Raw genomic sequence first — 20,607 nt, forward strand, 5'->3', positions numbered from 1 at the left:
ATTTCCGGTTCGGCCTAGCCGAGACTGTTATTTTTTATTTTCTATTTTTTTTGGCTTCATGTATTTTGTAGCCAGCCGTACCCTCATACTGTCTAGCCAAGCCCGAGCTTTCTCTGTAGGGACAAGAACCGGGCCAACCCGTTGCCACCCCTAGTGGAGACATGGGGGGAGAAGGATAGAGACGAAAGTTTGTGTTTTGAAAATGAAGGAGCAAAAGGTGAATTTAACGCAAACGGTTTATGGAAAGCGTGGTGGCCCACTTTGTAGGGGAAGTGTCCGAGGGGTTCCCTTCGTTAGAGGGCAAGTCCACGTCCATGTCTTGTCCAGCCGACTAAAATATGGCCTCTTTCCCTTCCTTTCATCAACCATGCCTTATAAATATGCATTCCTTTCTCTCTCTCTACTCCATAGTCCATACCCCATACCACTCGATCTACCCCCCCCCCCCCCCTTTCTCTCTCTCTTTACTCCATATCCCATACCACTTGAACAAAAATATTCAGATACATATGGTAAGCTCTCTTTTTCTCTCTCTTAAACTTCATAGTAATATGCTTTGCTTCGCACTCTCTCCAACTAAACAAATCTTCATAGGTGTCATATGCTCCCTCCCTCCCTCCATCTCTGCTTCGTAGGTAGCACAACTAGTTAATTTGTGATGGAAAATTGTTTCATGCTGGCTGGACTGCATGACTACATATGCAGTCTAAAAAGTGTAAAGCATCCATCTTAAAGATGAATGCTAGTAGGTGTTCCATTTAAAAACAATGAAAACTAAGGGTCCAAATGTTTTTTTACTTTTTATTTTGTAAAATTTATTTATTTTTTCATGATCTCCATATTAAAGATTATATATCTTTAAAAATTAAGTCCAAAAATCCATCTCAAAAATAGACCGTATTTCTATATGTGCGGGCTTGGCCACATAAAAACCGGGTCCATTAGGAAACAAGTAGCTAGCAAACTCACACTTTCCTACTTGCATGTCATCCATCACTAAGCCTTATCCAAATATTGACAGACAGGCACTTTATTCAACTTTATTGTCTTTATTCATCGACGTATTATTATTATCGTGAGAGTTTTTTTCCAATTAATTGAGGTTGACTACACGAATCTTGATATGTATTCTGCTTTTGTAAAAATCATACCCGAAGTTAGAGGCCATTATCATCATCACCAATGCATATTTTTATGAATTCAAATGACAAATGTTTCTGACCTTCGTTTAGGAAATGCAAATGGAGGAAACAACATTGAGAAGTGAGAGATCAGAAGACATAGCATCATACAAGGATGCTGGCCTTGAATCAGCGAGTGGTTCTTCGAGGAAATCGGTGGAGTTGGATATGGCGACAATCTTGGGGAGAAAAGTTAGCATCAGTAGAAGGGGCGGCCTTCGATCCAAGTCGAGGAGTGCTCAAATTAGAGGCGATATAGATGAGGTGATCAATGGAGTAAATGGGAGCTCTATTGAAGATGTTGGGGCCACCGTTAGCAGAGCCTCGAGTGCGAGCTTGGGCCTCTCCTTCTGTCTCTCTGGAATTGCCATGCCTCCTGATAATATATTATCAGATATAGGGAGACTCAATAGAAGTGATTATGGTGAGAGAACATGAAACATCTTCAAATAGGCACACACCAGTTTTCGATTAGTCGGGCGAGCCAACCCTGACTTGCTCGAGTTTATCACGAGTTTGGTGGTCCAGCTCGGGATTTTAAATAAACAAAAATTTTCAAAAAACCTTGTACAAAATCCAAAAAATAATAAATTTATTTGTAAAATATGTTTTTATGTTTTCTATCCGAGTTTGGTGGTAAGGATCGGGATCTTAAAAAAACAAAAAATTTCAAAAAACTCCTACAAAATCCAAAAAATAAGAAAATTTATTTGTAAAATATGTTTTTATGTTTTCTATCATTTTGGTCAAAACTGGAAAGTGTTTTGGTCATAAATACTTATTTTTATATTTTCAGTTCATTTTGGATTATGTCTAAAATAGCTCCCATCACAAACTGATTTTTTCAAAATCCATTTTCACAACTTTTTAAGTTCATTTAAACACATTTTGTTTAATTTTATTTTAAATATATTTTTCTTTTTTTTGGGGAGTTTTTGTATTCATATTTTTGGCCAGGATCTACCCAACTTGGGCCCAGCCGAGGGCCAGGTTATGGGGCCGACCATGCTTTCTTCCAGAGAGAGAGAGAGAGAGAGAGAGAGACCATGTATAAATGGAAAATAAGGGAACAAAGCTAGGTAGAGGAAAACAATGTTTATGAAACACCATACCTTCATTTGATTCCTTCATGCATGCATGGCTAACAAATGTTTTGTTTACTGTCACTCACTCTCAGTGCAGGAGGAAGTAACTGAGGAAACAGGGTCAGATTGGGAGAAGGATCTTGAATCCGGCAACCACAATAAGATAAAATCAGAGCCGACTTATCCCATCTCCCTTAAGGTAATCTGGGTGCATTTTCAATGTAAACAAATCATGCATGGAAAAAGATAAATTGTTCAAATTTAAGTCCACTTCCTATATCACTTTGCTAGTTTTCTCGAGGAGATTTCACTGTTTCCTCTTCTTATATCAATTTAAGTCCACTTCCTATGTCCCTTTGCTGGTTTTCTCGAGGAGATTTCACGGTTTCCTCTTCCTATATCAATTTAAGTCCACTTCTTATATCATTTTTTTTTTTTGTTCAAGTTTTATAGTGTTCTTTAAAAAAAAAATTCTTTTTGTAAGTGATCATTCTTTAGGTATTATTAGCAAATGGTAACTTCACTATCATCATCATCATCTTTAGAGGTTCATGCCAACTATTTGGGGTCCACTACATGAATCACGTCTCGCAATTTTACTCTATCAAGGTCACCTCATGTAAGACCATAATAAAATAGGATTCATAAAAAGTTAACAGTATAATTTTATATTGCTGCCTACCTAACACAACCTTTTGTTACCTAGGCTTGGGACATGCATGACCGGTCAGAAGGCCAACCAATGCAGAGTTTTGCCATCCTCTTAATAAATATAATTAATGACGGGTAATGATGTCAATACAAAATTACTGATGTCCCCAAAACAGGGGCATCAACTGTGAAGTTAAGCTACTAAATGACTAATCTAGGCCCCATATTACAAGCAGGCTAAAACTATTTGGCACACGTACACAACAATGAACAATTAAACCGTTCTTCAGCACAAGAGCAACAGACAGCGCAAGAGCAACAAACACTCATCTCCACCATCCAATTTCATTATAGATGCTGAAAGAAGAAATGTACAAATACTATTCATAAAATACAAGTATTGAGAACATACCACCTTATCAGCACTATTCTTATTTTTAATTTTTTTGGGGTAATTTTGTGTTGTTATTTTGTTACCAATAACATTTTCATTATTAGTCAATCTTAGTTATCATAATCATGACCAATGTTTTAAAAATCTGACAGTGGGGATAATTAATCACTCACCAGTTAAGCTAGCTTTGGAAATAGCCTAGCCCCATTTTGTTTATGAAAATTGTTCCTTGGTCGGAGGACTTATTTCGACATTTATATCCCCCAAGGTACAAAGCATCCATCTTAAAGATGGATGGTCCATCTAAATTTTTTTTAAATTAACTGTCCAAATATTTTATTCATAAAATTATTATATTTAATTTTAAAATTTATTTACTTTTTCATATTTATGATCTCCATGTTAGAGATTTTTTATCCTTAAAAATTGAGTTAAAAAATCTATCTTAAAAACAAAATTTTAAGAGGGGACTCATTTCTACATGAATACATATAAACCGTGTCCTTCTGCTTATTAACAATGTCTCTTTTGGTACAGTTTACTGATGTGAAATACCAGGTAGGGAAGAATGGAGGGGAAGAAAAATACATACTCCATGGCGTGACAGGGTCAGCGCAACCCGGAGAGGTTTTAGCTTTGATGGGACCATCAGGCGGTGGTAAAACCACTCTTCTCAATCTCCTAAGTGGGAGGGTAGAGAAGATTGTTCCTAGAGGAACAATTACTTATAATGACCTGCCCTACTCCAAGTCCCTTAAGCGCAGGTGGATAAAACTCTCTCTCTTTCTCTCATGCCTCTCGTATACACAACTAATATATCTGTATAGAATAAACTAACATTTATTTTGGGGTTTGGTTTGTATAAGGTTCCAATCTTAAACAATCCAATTAAGACGCACCTCCAAATTTTATCATAATATGTAATTTTGGTGTAATTTTTTTTTAAGATTATTTGAAATTCTATTTTCACATCTAATTATAAAATTTTAAATTTCAATAATGGTTAAAATCAAGTAGATCTATAAACTTATGAAAATTTTGAAAATAGATGGTTTAGATAATATGTTTCAAGATGTATTATTTTTGGGACTCAGAAATCTTTTTTTTTTGAGAAATTTAAGTATGGCCAATATTAGAGGAGTCAATTTCAAAATGGGATCATCGTTTGTCCCAACAATGGCCATAGCTTCTTCCCCAATTATCCACCAAACTCCTTTCTTCGTTGCTTCAAACCCCTCATGGGTCCAAGCTTTGCCCTAACCAGGCACACCTGCGTCTTACCAAGCCCTCTAATTTGGAATTTCCCTCTCATAGAGTTAAGCCCCCCAAAACTAGGGTTTTTCTCTCTTATCATGTTAGAGCTTTTGCTTCCTCAGCCACGTCGACAAATGCATACATTCTTGGAGCAGCGCTCTCTCTGTAAATTGTTCATGGCCACAGCCTAGGTTTCGCCTCCAAGATTAGGGCACTTTGCTTGAACCCCAGACCGTATGACATGACTTTTCTTCGAATTCTTCAGCATAATCTAGTTTGCACATTTGGGCCTATGTTCTTCGTCACTATGAAGGACAGACTAACTGGTTATTTCAACACGCCATTAACTGTGGTGAACTAATAAAGTCTTACATATTGCTTGAAATTGTTCATATTTTTATTCTATTTGTGGTTTTGAGATATGTTTTAGTTGGTGGGGGATTTGGTTGTGCAAAAGCATTCTTGCTCGATGCTATGGAGGACAGACCAGCAAGTTCAGGAATACCTCATTAACTATGATGAACTTGTTCACGAATATTATTCCTCCGTCTTTGATACTTTGGATGTGAGCCCGCTTCTTGTTTACCTTTTGGGGACTTTGGGTTCAATCCTTAACAATAGCAAAGGAAGTTATTAATGGTGGCTCAGTATATTGAGAAGAGAAATAAATTGGGAAATTTGGGGATATCGGATAGCGATCTGACATTCTGAATACTGGACAGCAAAAAATAGGATAACCTAAAAAACTCACCTATCCAGTGTTGGTTTATCGGACAAGAGGGTAGCTTGGGAAGAGGGGGGTGGGGGTGCCGTCCGTAAATTGAGACAAACATATTCTCATTTTGAAATTACCCTCCACCACCCCTTCTCCCCCCCCCCTCGCACCAAATATTGCATGTACATAATTTTTTTTTTTTTTTTTATATTCATATATTTCAATTTCAAGATAATCAATTAGAGGGTTTTTTAATGTTAAAACAACATTTTTCAATAGATTTTTGGTATGCATCTTTATACATTTTAATATTACAACTTTATATAAATTTTTTTCAAATTTTATATAAACTTTTTTCTTTATTTTAATATCTATCTTAAAGATGAATACTTGAAATACTAGCGACCGCACGGTAATAAATGAGTCGGCTGACTCACCAAAACCCTGTCCTTTTTCAAATTAGACAGCCTATAGCTACACATCCCACGAGGGCCAATCCTTATCTTCAACAAAAACATCTCTTCCCTTTATCTTATCTAAACGTTTTAGTTTTGTTATAGGATTCTTGTTTTGTGCATCTAGTGGGAGACATCCGATAAAACAGGAACGAGACAAAGAAGATTAGTATGGTCCTTGCGTATAGATAGTACACACAAATTGAGACATGGTCCAAAATTTTAACGACAGTTGTTTCATGCGAGATGGACCGTATTTGTACAATATGCAGCCGAGAGGTATAAGGCATCGATCTTAAAAATAGATGTAAATAGGTGGTCCATCTAAAAACAATTGTAACTAACGGTTTAAAAGTTTTTTTAATATCATTATTATTTCTAGTTTTCAAAATTTATTTATTTATCTCATATTTATGATCTTCATGTTAAAGATTATATATTCTCTAAAAATTAGAATCAAATTATATTTAAAAAATATATTTATTACCAAGCTTGCATTTCTATATTATGCAGGCTGGCCGCATGATAACCGTGTCCAAATTTTTTACAATGTTTTATTTTTGGACGCCGTTACTACTCGGGCACGCCCGATTTATGCAAGAGCCACCCACCGTCAAACTAAGTTGGATGGTAGGTGACTCACGTATATATGTGAGCATATGTAAATTTTTTCCTTTGCTTTCTCTTAATTAAGAAGATGAAGCATAGGGGTGGTAACCATTGGGTCGACCCGCCATCGCATCAGGTCGACCTGACTTGGGTTCAGATTTGGGTTGTATTTCTTGACCGGATGGGTCGGGTCCGGGTCCAGAACTAGGGACCGACATCAGGTCGGGATGGGCTTGGTCTAGGTTGACCCGAAACTATGTAATTTACAATGTATAGTATAGAATCTACTACTATTTCATGTTTTATAAACTATATGACGTGAGTTTTAACATAATGTACCATTATATATTAGGGATTGTTTATAAAGAGACTACCTATCTTTTATACATGGAGGTCACAATCATTATTGTCTCTTAAATTTCAAAATGAATGTTGTAACAATGTCGTTGGATAAATACAAAGTTCTAAAAAAATTAATTCTTGGACTTACTCACCCCAAGCCATCCAATTTGACATCTAATAAGTAAGAATTAATGTGACCTCCATGTACAAAAGATAAATTATCTCTTTATAGATAATCTCTATAAAATATCTTATAGCTCAAAGGTTAAAGTAATTCTTAAAGAGAAGGTTTATCTCATACTATTTTTTTTCATTGTTGAGAGTTAAGAGGCATAAATGTGTGTGTGAGAGAGAGATGAAAAATAAGCAATGCTTGATCTAACCAAGTCCACGTCCAGATCTGTGTCTAGCATGGATCTTATCGGGATGCGTTGGGTTGAGTCCACATCGAGGCCAACCCGACACAAATATATTAGTATAAATTATAAATTCGGACCCGACCCGATCTAGTGGGTCAGGTCTAGGTCACCTAGTCCAGGTCAAGTCCGGGTCTAACTCAGACCTAGACGGGTGGGGTCCGAGTCATGCCCGACCCATTCCGACCCCTAATATTGAAGCACGAAGCTGAGCTGGGAGTGAAGCTTGGCTTGAGCTCATTGGATAATACTATATACTTGATAATTTATTATTGACATTAACTTATGTAATAGGCCCCTAAATGGGCTGCGATTTCATGCAAGAGTTGTATAGTAATATGATGCAACAACCTTCAAAAACCATATTAGGGCTATCTGTTTGATCCAAAATTTAAAATATACGCTTCTAATGAACAATCAAAAGAAAGAAAAATTTGAAAACGCGACCTAGAAATTTTTTTTTTAGCCCAATTAATATAGGCCATCCATTTTGGTGAGATGTTTAGATCTAGGCCTTAGAATGATCTTTTTTCTTTCCAAATTTTGTAGACAATTATATTATCATTAGATTAACAATATTTAAAAAAAAAAATATGATTTTGAATTCATAAAGGCTTAGAACTTGAAATTCATCAAATAGACGGTCTAGATTCATTGTTGGAGGGAATTCATTTTGACATATATAGGGTGCAAATTGGTTTTTTTTCTTTTAAACTGAATATTGAGATAAAGAGAGTATATGTGTGAAATTTTTAGTCATACAACTACTACAAACATGATATTCTAGAAATGTGGAATATTACATAAATAATTGAATATGCATGTGTGTGGCATGAAGTTGACAAGTACTTTGTAGCCTGGAGGCATGGCTCGTAGCCGGCTTAGTTATAAGCTCGTTTGGCTTGTTTTCTTTATAGTTGGACTTGCTTTATTGATGTGGCTTCTTTATGGGCTTATTCAAATAAGGGATTGTGTACTATGAGAGTTCACAATTACTCCTAGCTATCTGATATCAAATAGATGGCTTGTATGGTCTATTTGCATATTCTTCCTTGAAGTAAAGATACCAAATTAGATCAATCTTCAAAATTAGAAGTCAAATATTTTCTACTCCTGTGGGAGTGTACTATCTATTTACTCTCTCAGGCAAAATTCACTCTAGGGATATCCATTTTGTTCCCTAGGGCGAAACTTACAATAAAATCTGGCAAACGACCTCAAAGAAAAAAAATAAAAAATTTGTCAACTCGAACTCTGGATGTGCCTGAGAAAAATATCATCCCAAGATTGCACTTGAACCATCCAATTTTTGGAGGGAATGATCTAGATGTTTACGAACTTAAAATATAATTTTTTTGAAAATAATAATTTAGTTATAACTAAATAGATTCTAAAACCTAAAAAACAAAAAAAAAAAAAAAAAAAAAACCTCTTAAGTAAATGTTTTGCCTGAGAGAGCAAATGTATAGTATGCTATTGATGGAGCAAACTACGCGCTCAAACACTAATAAAAAAGAAAGAAAAGCCCAATAAAGTCATGCACATTTTCCGTGGCCTTAAACAAGTAAAATGTAAAGCTCCAGCCCAGCCTAAGCTCATGCATCAACGTGACCCATGACCCTATTGTAAATTATCATCATTAACATCATTAGAGCCTTTTTTCAAACTATTTGAGTAGGAACGGCTATAAATTATAATCAATTTTACGTATATTTTATTCTTGTGAAAATGTTAACCACTTTAACCTATTTCATTCCAGATGCTCTCCTTCGCTTGTAGCATAATGGAATTAGAGTCAGTATGGCTCGTACCTTTCACCATGACTTTCCCTAGAATTTTTAGGCCATGGATTCTTGAGATGTGTAGAGTTTGCAATAAAAGAAATAGTGACGAGAAGAGATAAAAATAGGTCAACACATCATATGCATGGTTCGGTAATGGGGCCTACATCCACGGAACATAAACCATTATCTTTTTCATATGAAGTACATTGGTTTATCAGATATTTATAGAGTTATAATTCTTGCTTTTTGGAAAACAAATCTCACTATAATAGTAATCCCACAAAATAAGAAACTCAATATAAGAAACTTAATATCTTGTAATATACAATCTCAATATCTGGTTTCTATAAACTCCATCACGCTCCCTCAAGTTGATGCGTAGATATCCATGGAGCCCAATATCTGCTTTTCTAGAACGGTCAAGAAGATAGAACTTAATCCTTCTCCATTTTAAGGGTTGATGACATACTTATCGAAGGAACCGTTAATGAAAAGCTGAGAGTACTGCTAGTATATGGTTTGTATGCCTCAGGAATTTGTGCTATTCGCACCTTTCATGTATACTACACTCTCGCGGGAACATACTAGAGATATACCCCGTCAATTACAAGACCTACTTAGGATGGATTTTCTCCATCTCAAGTTCTGAAAACCATAAGAATCACTAGATGAATACTTTCAAAAGAACAATTTGAAATTCTGTGTTTGTTATCATGTAGTAAGCCTCTAAAAATTGGTGATCTATTCATGAGAATATTTTTTTCAAGTTGCTAGAGAGTGAGATTTTTTAAATATTTTTTTATTGAAGTTAGTATATTTATTGAAAAGGTTACATACCTAAAATTTGGGATCATAAACTTACTCCTAGATTGAAGTTTACCTTTTACCTGATAGTATAGATAAACAATACATGCATGAGGGAGCATGAAATCTTTTGGCAAAACTAAATTTCTTGCCGGTTTATCGACAATGTACACGCCACGCACTTCAATGACCACAAATATTATTTGATGGAGTGACAAATATTAGATGGGCCCATTACAATCCTATCTCACGGGTTAAAACAATCATAGCAGGACCACAAACGCATTCATAGCAAAGTACTTGCCACATGGTATCAAAGGCTCAAATGGTTAGAAAATTACGTATTCGACATATTATTGATAGGTGCCTTTCTCACGCTTATAAAACCATAAGTTGTGACCTATCTTACACATCACTATAACTTAGGAATTTAAAAGATTTGACTAACACATGGTTTGTTATTTTTGTATCCTTTTTATTATAAATAAAATCATTTGTTTTTGTTACAACGCATATTTTCGCTATTGATCGGTTCAATCATGCATACTTAACACACAAATTACAAGGAAAAATAAAAAGAAAACCTGGGGAGAGAAAGATCATGATAATGTCGCGAGACATCAAGATTGACCTGTGGTGTTTTCGATATACAATCTTAAGAAGTTACATATTTGATAAAACTATAACTATCTTTGTTGATTGGATGGTGTGTGGGGCGTTACCGCCACCACCCCAATTCTTTTCTCTACTACATTATGGTTTCCAATCCTTACTGGTACCAACTTTTAAAAAAGCTAACTCTTTGAGCTATCGGAAAAGACAAGTAGGGGCTTGTCTTCCCTATTGAATTACCCAAAAAAAAATCGACCGGTAACGGGCAAGGGCTAGCCAAACATGGTCTGAGCTTGCCATGCCCGGCCTTGGGGCAACAGTTGTCCGCCTTGGCCGTACCCTCACGCCATATTTTGTTGCCCCGGCCTTAGTTTTGTGGGGCTAGTCTTACCGAGCTAGGCAAAAGGCTGCCCCATTGATACGTTATGACTTCACTCACTCATAAGATTAATATTTACAATTTTATTCCTCAAATGTTCTTCTTATTATTATTTCCAATTTTCTTTTTTTACAATACGTATTTTTCTTACTAACAAGTTCATTAATACATATTCTAACAAAAAAAAATACAAAAAATAGAAAAAAAAAGGATATAAAAAAATCATGATAATCTTAAATATTGGGGTGTGATGCGGTGAGCAGCAACACAAGCTATCCAATCACATATGAGAGAGGGCTTTCCATTCAAGATATTTCGTTATGTCATAATTCATGATCTTTTCTTTTTTTGTCAGTTCAGCTTCTAAGTGTCGAAATTTGGGAGGTAGTGACTAACTATTCAAGCCATCTGTTGAGGCATCATGTGTCATACATTCTTAAAATCAGTGCGCAGGGAATCTAAGTGAGAGAAAGAAAGGTAGGTTTGCGGGTATGGAGAGAGAGATTTAGGGTTTTCTTTGAGATGGAGAGAGGAACAGAGAAATTGGATTTGAAAAATTGTTATATGTGTGCTGGACCGCATTTCTACAATATGCGGTCCCATGATATAAAGCATCCATCTTAAAGATGGATGCAAATAGGTGGTCCATCTAAAAACAATTGAAACTAGCGACCCAAATGTTTTCTTAATAGAATTATAAACATAATATAATTAGCATTTTTAATTTTCAAAATTTACTTATTTTTTCATATTCATGATCTCCATGTTAGAGATTATGTCTTTAAAAATGCAGTCTAAAAATTCATCTCAAAAATAGATTTTTAAGAGGTGACTCCTTTTTACATAGACTCATACAAACTGTTTCCAGTAGATTTTATGTTTGTGAGAAAGTGAAAGAATTTGTAATTTATTGATGTAGTGAATATTTTATCTATTATGTATTTAAAAAGTAATATGATAAACTAATAATGGGTTGGGGCCTGAATGTTTAGTGTACTTAGTTAATTACTATTGCTCAAGTTCAAATTTTATCTATCCTATATTTAAAATTTTTAAGCTTTCTATATAGCCTAAAAGTGGGCAGATCTGAATCATTAACAGGGCCAAGCCAGGCCTTGGATGCCTATATTTAAAAAAATTTCTCATTAAATTTACCTAGAAAAAGGCAAGTCCGGGCCCGACACCGACCGAGCATAAACCATTAATAGGGCTAAGCCAGGCCTTAGTCCCAATTCTTCATATGTATGTGGTGAGATACCCCTCTGATTTCTTTTTAAGGCAATATTCAAAGTATTCTTAAAATTTCTCTTCATACTACAGTAAGTTCAAACACTCTTACAGAGGATTCTATCACTCAATGTAATATAAAAAGGAAAAGATGTGACCTGAGTGATTCTTGGATGAAATAAAATTGTCCAGTTTACTAAACAAAAAGTGACTTTTTTAGAAATGTAACCTCCATATCTAAATTTCTCCTGGCACTGATGTCCATTGTGGGGGATGGCTGTTCTTGGTCATGGACAGGATCGGGTTCGTGTTGCAAGATGATATTGTCTTTTCTCATCTCACAGTGAAAGAGACCCTCACTTACGCTGCCCTTCTTCGTCTTCCCAGGACCTTGTCTAAGCAGCAAAAAGAAGAGAGAGCCATGGATGTCATCATGAAACTTGGACTCGAGAGGTTCCTTCTTCTATCTATTTCCACTGAATAAATTTTAGTAGTAAATCCTTAGAAAAAGAGAACACAACTTTCCACTAAATTCTTCTTTATCACCTCAATTTCGCACGCAATGCGCACACAAGCACTCACTCATCACAGACACCTATGGGAGATTCACTAACATGGTATTACTGCTATGAAGTAGAAATATATCTCCTTAATGAAATGAAACCCATCCTTCTCCTGTAAAACATAATTAGTTGGAAATCCTTCTTTCAATTTCCAAGGGCAATAAAACATGAAGTGCAAAATATGAGGGCCAATAATGTACTGAGATCACTCATAATTCATTAATTACTCAAATAAGGATGATTTTTGTGGAATGTCTGCTCCTCTTTTATTCGAAAATTTCTTCCAGTAGATGATCAAAAGAATGAGTACATATTTATAAATGTTGTTTTAGAATTGAAGGAAGGATTATTTGTATCCAAAAATCTGGTTTATCATAAGAAAGCACTGACTCTCGGCCTCTGCTTGACACAGGTGCCAAGATACATTGATTGGAGGGGCATTCACTAGAGGAATTTCAGGTGGGGAGAGGAAGAGGGTATGTATAGGCAATGAGATTCTTCTTAACCCTTCTCTTCTCTTCCTAGATGAACCTACATCAGGGTTAGACTCCACCACTGCTCTAAGGATCATCCAAATACTGCATGACATAGCAGAGGTAAATGACAATTGAAATGGACTACAGGTATACAATTGTCAATTTCATAATAGTAGTTCTCCTCACTTATTTGTATTGAAATAAAGAGGTTTCAGAAGGATACCTAGGCTTGTATGGTTATGGAACATTGCACACACCTAAATTTTTTGTTAGGCTAGTTATTGCTTTCACATTGAAATTTTAAATTTTCAGGCTGGGAAAACGGTGGTCATCACAATTCATCAGCCATCAAGCAGACTATTTCACAAATTTGATAAGTTGATCCTTTTGGGTAAGGGAAGCTTACTTTATTCAGGGAAGGCATTGGAAGCAATGGTGTATTTCAACTCCATTGGGTGTTCTCCTCTTATAGCAATGAATCCAGCGGAGTTTCTAATCGACCTAGCAAATGGAAACATAAATGATAAGTCAATACCCTCGGAATTAGAGGATAAAGTTCTGCTTGAAAGCTCTCGAGTGGAAATAGTCGATGCAAAGCCATCACCATCAGATGTCCATGAGGTAATAATTTTAATGAGGAAAACCAAAGTCCAACTACAAATTTATACTTATGCTAGATCCATATATAACAAGAATAACACCTAAATTATCAGAGCAAAATGCTTCATTCTCTGTAATAGACAATGAGGAAACCACAATTTATCAAATCAATATGTTCAATTGCCCTTGGATTTTTATGAGCATCGTGAATGGGATACCACTTCTCCCTCCATGGATATGATTCTATGTACTTCTTGTCAATTCATTTCTATTCTCTTTCCTTTTATCCATTATAGATGGCATCCATTTTCTCCTTTTGTGCTGAATATCTACTTCATTTTCTGATGAGCTTTAACCTCTTGCAGTACCTAGTTGAAGCCTATGAAACCCGAGTGGCAGACTGTGAGAAGAAAAAGGTTCTAAAACCAGCACAGACGGACGATGACTGGAACAATTCGCACGCAGTATTACGATCAAGGGAATGGCGTGCAAGTTGGTGGCAGCAGTTCACGATCCTTTTTTGTAGAAGCCTAAAACAAAGACGCCATGACCATCTCAGTTGGATGAGAGTGACCCAAGTTTTGTCAACTGCTATTATACTGGGATTATTATGGTGGCATTCTGACAACTCTAGTACCAAAGAAGTACAAGATCAGGCATGTTCCATGTCTATATTTTAACTAGACTGACCTGTGAAACTAGAGAAACTATAATATGAAGTTTAGAACCATTAATTCAGAGAGTAAATTGTAATTCAATAGAAAATGAAGAAACAGTAGGGCATTGATTCATCATTGTAAAATAAAATGATGGGTGATGATGAAGAGTGGGACCGTATGTGTTATAGTGGGTTGCAATCATCTCCATCACCCTCCATAATTTCATAAGATGACGATCCCAATGGAACATTGTGTTTCAATAATCCATTGTAGAATAGTAGCATACATCCTTAAAGTTGAAATTTCGATGATGATAATGATGGCAATGATGATATTGATGATTAGAAACAAAAGAAACTGATATTTAATTTGCAAATTTGTACAATAATGTTAGTATATTCGAAATTATTTTATTGATTATTTTTAACGTATTTTCATAAGGAAATTTCCCAATGTGCAGGCTGGCTTGCTTTTCTTCATCGCTGTATTCTGGGGCTTCTTTCCTGTATTTACTGCCATCTTCACATTTCCCCAAGAAAGAGCCATGTTAGCCAAAGAGAGAGCAGTGGACACGTACAAATTGAGTGCATACTTCATGGCCAGAATCACAAGTGATTTGCCTCTCGATATGATCTTGCCTGTAATATTCTTGTTAATTGTGTACTTCATGGTGGGCTTAAAAGCTAGCACTTCAGCATTCTTCTTAAGCATGATCACTCTGTTTCTCAGCATTGTGGCTGCACAGGTAATGTCATCAACAAGAAAAAATTTTCTGATAGAAGAAGCAAAAGTAACTAATCTATTGTATTATGAAAACGATAGGTCAAGGGTCATCACCTTCTTCAGAACTTATAGGTGATGATTCGGAGCGATTGGCACCTAGCAATACGTTCATATTTGGGTCCCAGTCTCTCTTTATCCCTGCTGATAGTATCCATTAATTGCAGTAACCCCAATGGACTATGATTTCCATAGTCTACTCGATAGCATACATTTGAAAAGGCATTCTGAAATAGAAAACTGATAATTAATGGAAAACAAAATGGATAATTTACCTGGGTAAGGCCTTCATCAAATCAAGAACAGTAAAAATAATCTTGAGAAATTGAGGTTTTTATATCCAAGTGTAAGAGTAATCTTGTGTTATCAAACAGGGACTAGGACTAGTGATAGGAGCTAGTTTGATGGATGCCAAGAAAGCGACGACACTAGCATCTGTGGTTGTTATGACCTTCATGTTGGCAGGAGGCTTCTTTGTACAGGTTAGTGTCCTCACTCAACACTCTTTGATTAGCACCGAAACTCTTCCACAACCTTTTCAAAATACATGAAGTCCAAATAGTAAAGCCATGAGTTTATTTCATGTAATACATGAATTTTGATTGTATGTCTGGTTCTAGTGCGCATTTTGCACATGTGTGTATTCAAAAAACAAACTTTTAAGAGCCAAATATTTCAGAAAAAATAAATTAGGGCCTAGAAACTCAAATTCTATTAGAGAATATCAAAATATTAGTCTGGAAAAATTAATTCGAAATCTGAATGTCCTTGATTGTGAATATCTCCATAATAAAACTCTGAATTCCATTCATCTTCTATAAAAGCTGTACTTAATGGGCAAGACAAATGTAGTTCATGTGCACATGTTTAAGCAATGTTATAGTGTCTTTCCTTGGATGCGCATTTCCAAACAATGTAATGCTATGAGAAAATTCATAGAAACAATTTAATGATACAATAGACTGATGTTGTGGAATCTAATTGTATCTTGGGAAAGTAGACAAACCAGAACACTATGGAGCCCAAAGATTAAAAAAAATCATATAAGTGGCTTCAAAAAAGAGCAACATCCATTTAAGCTATATAAAAAATTACACATTGCCATTAACTTCACAATTAAAGTTTACTTTAAGGGAAAAATAGAAAACTTTTTTAACCATTTAAGCATGTTTTATTTTACATTCATAGGAACTAAAAATATGAAGTTACTAACTAACATCAAATCTATTGTTGCAGAATGTACCATCCTTCATCTCATGGATTCGGTATATTTCATTCAACTACCATACTTACAGGCTACTTCTCAAGATTCAATACAGTTGTTCAGGATCGAATTCATGCAAATCATTCTCTATTAAAGGGATTACTTTGGATTCTGGTGGAAGAGAAGCTTGTGCCATGATTGCTATGGTCTTCGGATATCGGTTCTTGGCATATATTTCTCTTAGGAGAATGAAACTCACATCTGTAACTTAGATTTAACTCTATATTCCGGGAACAAATTTTCCCATGCTATGGGATACACTATGCTATGATTTGAGGTATAATAAATTGGTTGATCACTTTAAGCATGTCATAGACCAGTTTAATGGTTAATATAGTGATGCCATATGCAAGAGAAAAACCTTTGGCAATAAATGCTTATCTTCAACTGGAAATATTTAACTCCATGAGGCACTTTGGTCCATGTTGTCTAAGATCAAGAATAATGCCCATACAAAAACGAAAAATGGTTTGATAGGGCGGCAGCCCTATCAAAATAACCAAAGCCTCACCTCTCATCGAAAATTTGTGATTCAAGCATTTACATCAATCATCTATTGTTTGAACATTATGGTTGCAAAATAAATTAAAATTTTAGGCTCTAAAAATAGTATATATTTTTCACAAATTGTCTAGACTGTTCATTTCATCCTAAAAATAAATGTTCATAGATCCGCACGATCTGTATATTTTTTAGTTTCAAAATTTATTGTCAATATTGGAAATTGATTTTAGAGCCCTGATAGAAATTTCTGTTGCCGAAAGTGTGTTCCAGACGAAGATTTGAGGTAACGCTTTATTTGGTTTTCATAAAGCCTAGGCCTTAGAGAAACTTCATCCCTACAAGTTTAAAACGAAGACACTTTAAAACGAAGACCCTATAGAATGGGTAGGGCTTTAACGTACAGACCCCCTTACCAATTTTGGTCGCAAATCTCATTTCCAATAGTTTTGTCCCTTTTTTATTATTTTTGGTCCCCAAAAGAAGAAAAAGAGAAAAAGAAACTATGGTTATTTTAAAGGCTACAATCAACTTATGTGCTATACATGTATCAATCATATGAAAAAGTTGAATAGTTTTGATAATAAATGAAATTTATTATCAATCACCCTATATGTGCCATATATAAGAAAAAGAAATGTCCTCAGACAAAAAAAACTAAGATCTCTTATTACACGTATGTTAAACAAAACATGAAAACAAATCATAGTTCTCAAAGCTAGAATAGTTGTGATGGTCCAATTCGTCAGATTGCCGACTAGTTACTTGGTTGGGCTAGACAAAAGTGAAAATGGGGCTTAGCTGAAAATTGGTTAAAACCCATGTTTCATCATTTTTAGTTAATGACGGGCCAGTTTCAACATGTTAGACCAACCTAACCAAATTGAACAATTTGCTTTATATTATGTGTCATATTTTTAGACTATTTTTCTGTTTTTTTTTTATATTTTAAAATCCAATCTAACTAGTTTAACAAATAATTGAACATATGTTGATTTGACAAGACCCCTCACCAAAACAGTAGCCAGTATGCTCTTAATAACTAAAAAATACTTACTCTATAATACTATACTCAAAGACATGTCAAACTTGAGCTTTAAGCTATCGATTTTGGGCTCAAACGGCCCATAAATAGCAGTAATACTCATAACAGTGGTGATGTTTGGACCGGTTCAAACATTTGAGGGAACCATTACTTGAAACTTCAAAGCACTTAATCTTGGTAGATGTTGGGGCAGGCAATGGGTTGTGTGGCCCAGATCGACCCGGTTCATCTAGCCCTAAAAAAGTAGGCCCTAGATCATAAACTGTGACCCTAGGGCTTGGTTACGGCCAGTGCCGGCCAACCCTCCTTTCTAATTTTTCCGTATTTTTACTTTTTGTTTTTTTCATTTGCTTTTGTCTCGGCCCATCCCTGGCCTTGTTAGGGCCAACTCTATGGGGACAAGGTTCGGGCCAAGGCCAAGATTTGCTTTGCCTTGGCTCTGGCCCAACCTGTTGCCACGCTTAGTCAATGTCTTACTGAAAGGAGCATTAAAAAGATGTTCCTACTATGTTGCTAAATTTGCTATTACAAAGTTCTCCATATTAGGCGTAGTTTTTCTCACAGATATGGATATACAGTCATGCTAAGAAATAGGAAAAGCCAAATAGACTAATTGCACATTTGTTTCACGTGAAAATATTTTTACGAAATAATTTCATCATGTAGCCAGATGTAGGAATATTTTCACATCAATTGGTCTTCATATATCTTTTCACACCAATTGACAACTAATTGAAGTGAAAATATTCTCACACCTAACCACATGAGGGAATTTCCTATATGAAAATATTTTCGTGCGAGTTAAACGTGCTCTAAAGAGGAATTGAGACCCAAATAAATAGTACCAAAAGATGAAATCTAGATAGCTATACTTGGCAAACCTTATGGCGATCAAACCTTCTGTCATCCGTAATTGAAGGTGAAGTTGATTAGGCAAAAGACACAAGAAAAGTAATGAATATAGTGGTGATCAATGCAAGTGTAATAAGACTATTTACCTTTGATACAAGGTGGTCACAATTCCTTATAATCATTTGATGTGAAATTTGATAGCTTGGATGTCATGAAGTTTGATTTCTTTTGAAGTTTGAGCTTGGTCAATATGATAATTACAACCACTCAACTTCACATACAATGGTCAAGATTATTGTGACCATCTTGTATCAAAGGTAAATGGTCTCATTCTATACTTCCCTTTTTATTCTTAGGCAACTGATTGAGAAGTTTAGAGTAAGGGTCAATAATTTCCCTTTTTATTCTTAGGCAACTGATTGAGAAATTTGAAATAAAGGAAAAAGACCTCCATATGATTTTTATTGATTTAGATAAAGCTTATAATAGATTACCTAGTGTTTTAAGTTGCTGGGTGTTAGAAAAAGAATAGACACTGCAATGAATTGGTGACGAATATATACGAGGGAGAACTAACTAGTATACGGACAACTAGAAGAGAGGCAAATGAGTTTTCAATTACAATAGCTATGTATCAGGGGTCAATATTGAGCTCATACATTTGTGTCTTATTTTTGGATGATTTAAGTAGGTATCGTAATGACTTAACTCTGATGCCATAGTTTTGCGATGAGACATAAACAATGTCAACATAAAGTTAGAACTTTAGAGGGATGCTCTAAAATCTAAAAGTATAAAATTAGCCGAACAAAAACATAGTATATGGAATGCAAGTTTAGTAATAATCGGAGTACAGGCAACAAAGTAATTAAGATTCATGGCCAAGAAATACAAAAAACATGTCACTTTTGATATCTTGGGTCGATAATTCGTGAAAAGAAAAAGATTGTGGAAGATGTCGCTCATAGAATTAGAGCTAGTAGGCAAAGTGGAGATGTGGAATTAAAATTTTACAAGGTCACCCCATACCAATGAAGCATAATGGAAAGTTCTATAAGACAGTTGTGAGACATGCTTTATTTCATTGGGTCGAATCCAAGGCAGAAAAAAAACAATATACCCATAGAATGAGGATAACTGGATGAGGATGTTGAGATGGATGCATGACAATACAACAGGGGAAAAAATTCAAAATGAATACATTATAGAGAATTTAAGTGTGGCACCAATAGGCGATAAGATGATAAAAAATAGATTAGATAGGTTGGTTATATGTGGTACATACCCAGTGCAACACCAGTTAGAAGGTGCAAGTTAGTTCAAGTGGAAGGCTAGAAAAGGGAAAGGGGTAAGCTCAAACGAACATGATTAGAAGTAGTGAAAAACAAAATGGAGACTAATGGCCTCATTAAGGGTATAGCCCTTAATAAAGCAGAATGGTGGACCAAAATTCATATGGCGGGTCCCAATTACGTGATAAAAGACTTTGATGATGATGATGATATATATATATATATATATATATATATGGGAAAGGCTGAGGTTAGTCTACTAGCTCACATATTCGATATGGACCATTGGGCTCATATGTAGCTGTGAATTAATGGGCTACCCTGACCTACATGAAGCACACTAATTATATTTAATGCTCAATGTAGGTGATGTTACACTCCATGTGGTTAATATCACACCCCCTCCCAATAACAAAAAATACCCTTATTTAAAAAAAAATACTATATATAAATCAAATATATATAAGTATCCAAAATTTATTGAGTATAATTATAAAATACTCTAATGTGTGGGCACCCAAACATAACCCATATATATATATATATATATATATATATATATATATATATATATATATATATATATATATTTATATATATGTGTGTGTGTGTGTGTGTGTGTGTGTTATCATATGGATACTTCATATGAATCCTATGAATATGTATC

At 35.1% G+C, this 20,607-nt stretch overlaps 1 protein-coding gene and 1 non-coding gene across 3 annotated transcripts; both read left to right on the top strand.

Annotated features, from left to right (window-relative positions):
• The first annotated feature begins 369 nt into the window (after positions 1-369).
• On the top strand, positions 370-16,557 carry LOC18444376 (ABC transporter G family member 22). Of its 2 annotated transcripts, none has more exons than XM_020673713.2 (11): positions 370-512; positions 1,233-1,605; positions 2,359-2,465; positions 3,849-4,075; positions 12,206-12,361; positions 12,884-13,067; positions 13,260-13,568; positions 13,913-14,203; positions 14,667-14,951; positions 15,361-15,468; positions 16,223-16,557. In XM_020673713.2, the coding sequence occupies exons 1-11, from the start codon at positions 381-383 to the stop codon at positions 16,460-16,462; spliced, it is 2,412 nt and encodes an 803-aa protein (XP_020529372.2). In that variant the 5' UTR covers positions 370-380; the 3' UTR covers positions 16,463-16,557. The 2 variants fall into 2 exon arrangements, with proteins under 2 accessions (XP_020529372.2, XP_020529373.2); XM_020673714.2 differs by having other exon boundaries at positions 12,296-12,361.
• Positions 5,855-5,959, top strand: LOC148779716 (U6 spliceosomal RNA). The gene has a single exon (XR_016045114.1). It is a non-coding gene; the product is annotated as a U6 spliceosomal RNA (small nuclear RNA).
• Positions 16,558-20,607: the final 4,050 nt, after the last annotated feature.

Source organism: Amborella trichopoda, chromosome 11 (genome assembly GCF_054954075.1).
Source record: "Amborella trichopoda isolate Santa Cruz 75 chromosome 11, AtrichopodaSantaCruz75HAP2 v2.0, whole genome shotgun sequence".
In the NCBI taxonomy this organism is placed as follows: domain Eukaryota; kingdom Viridiplantae; phylum Streptophyta; class Magnoliopsida; order Amborellales; family Amborellaceae; genus Amborella; species Amborella trichopoda.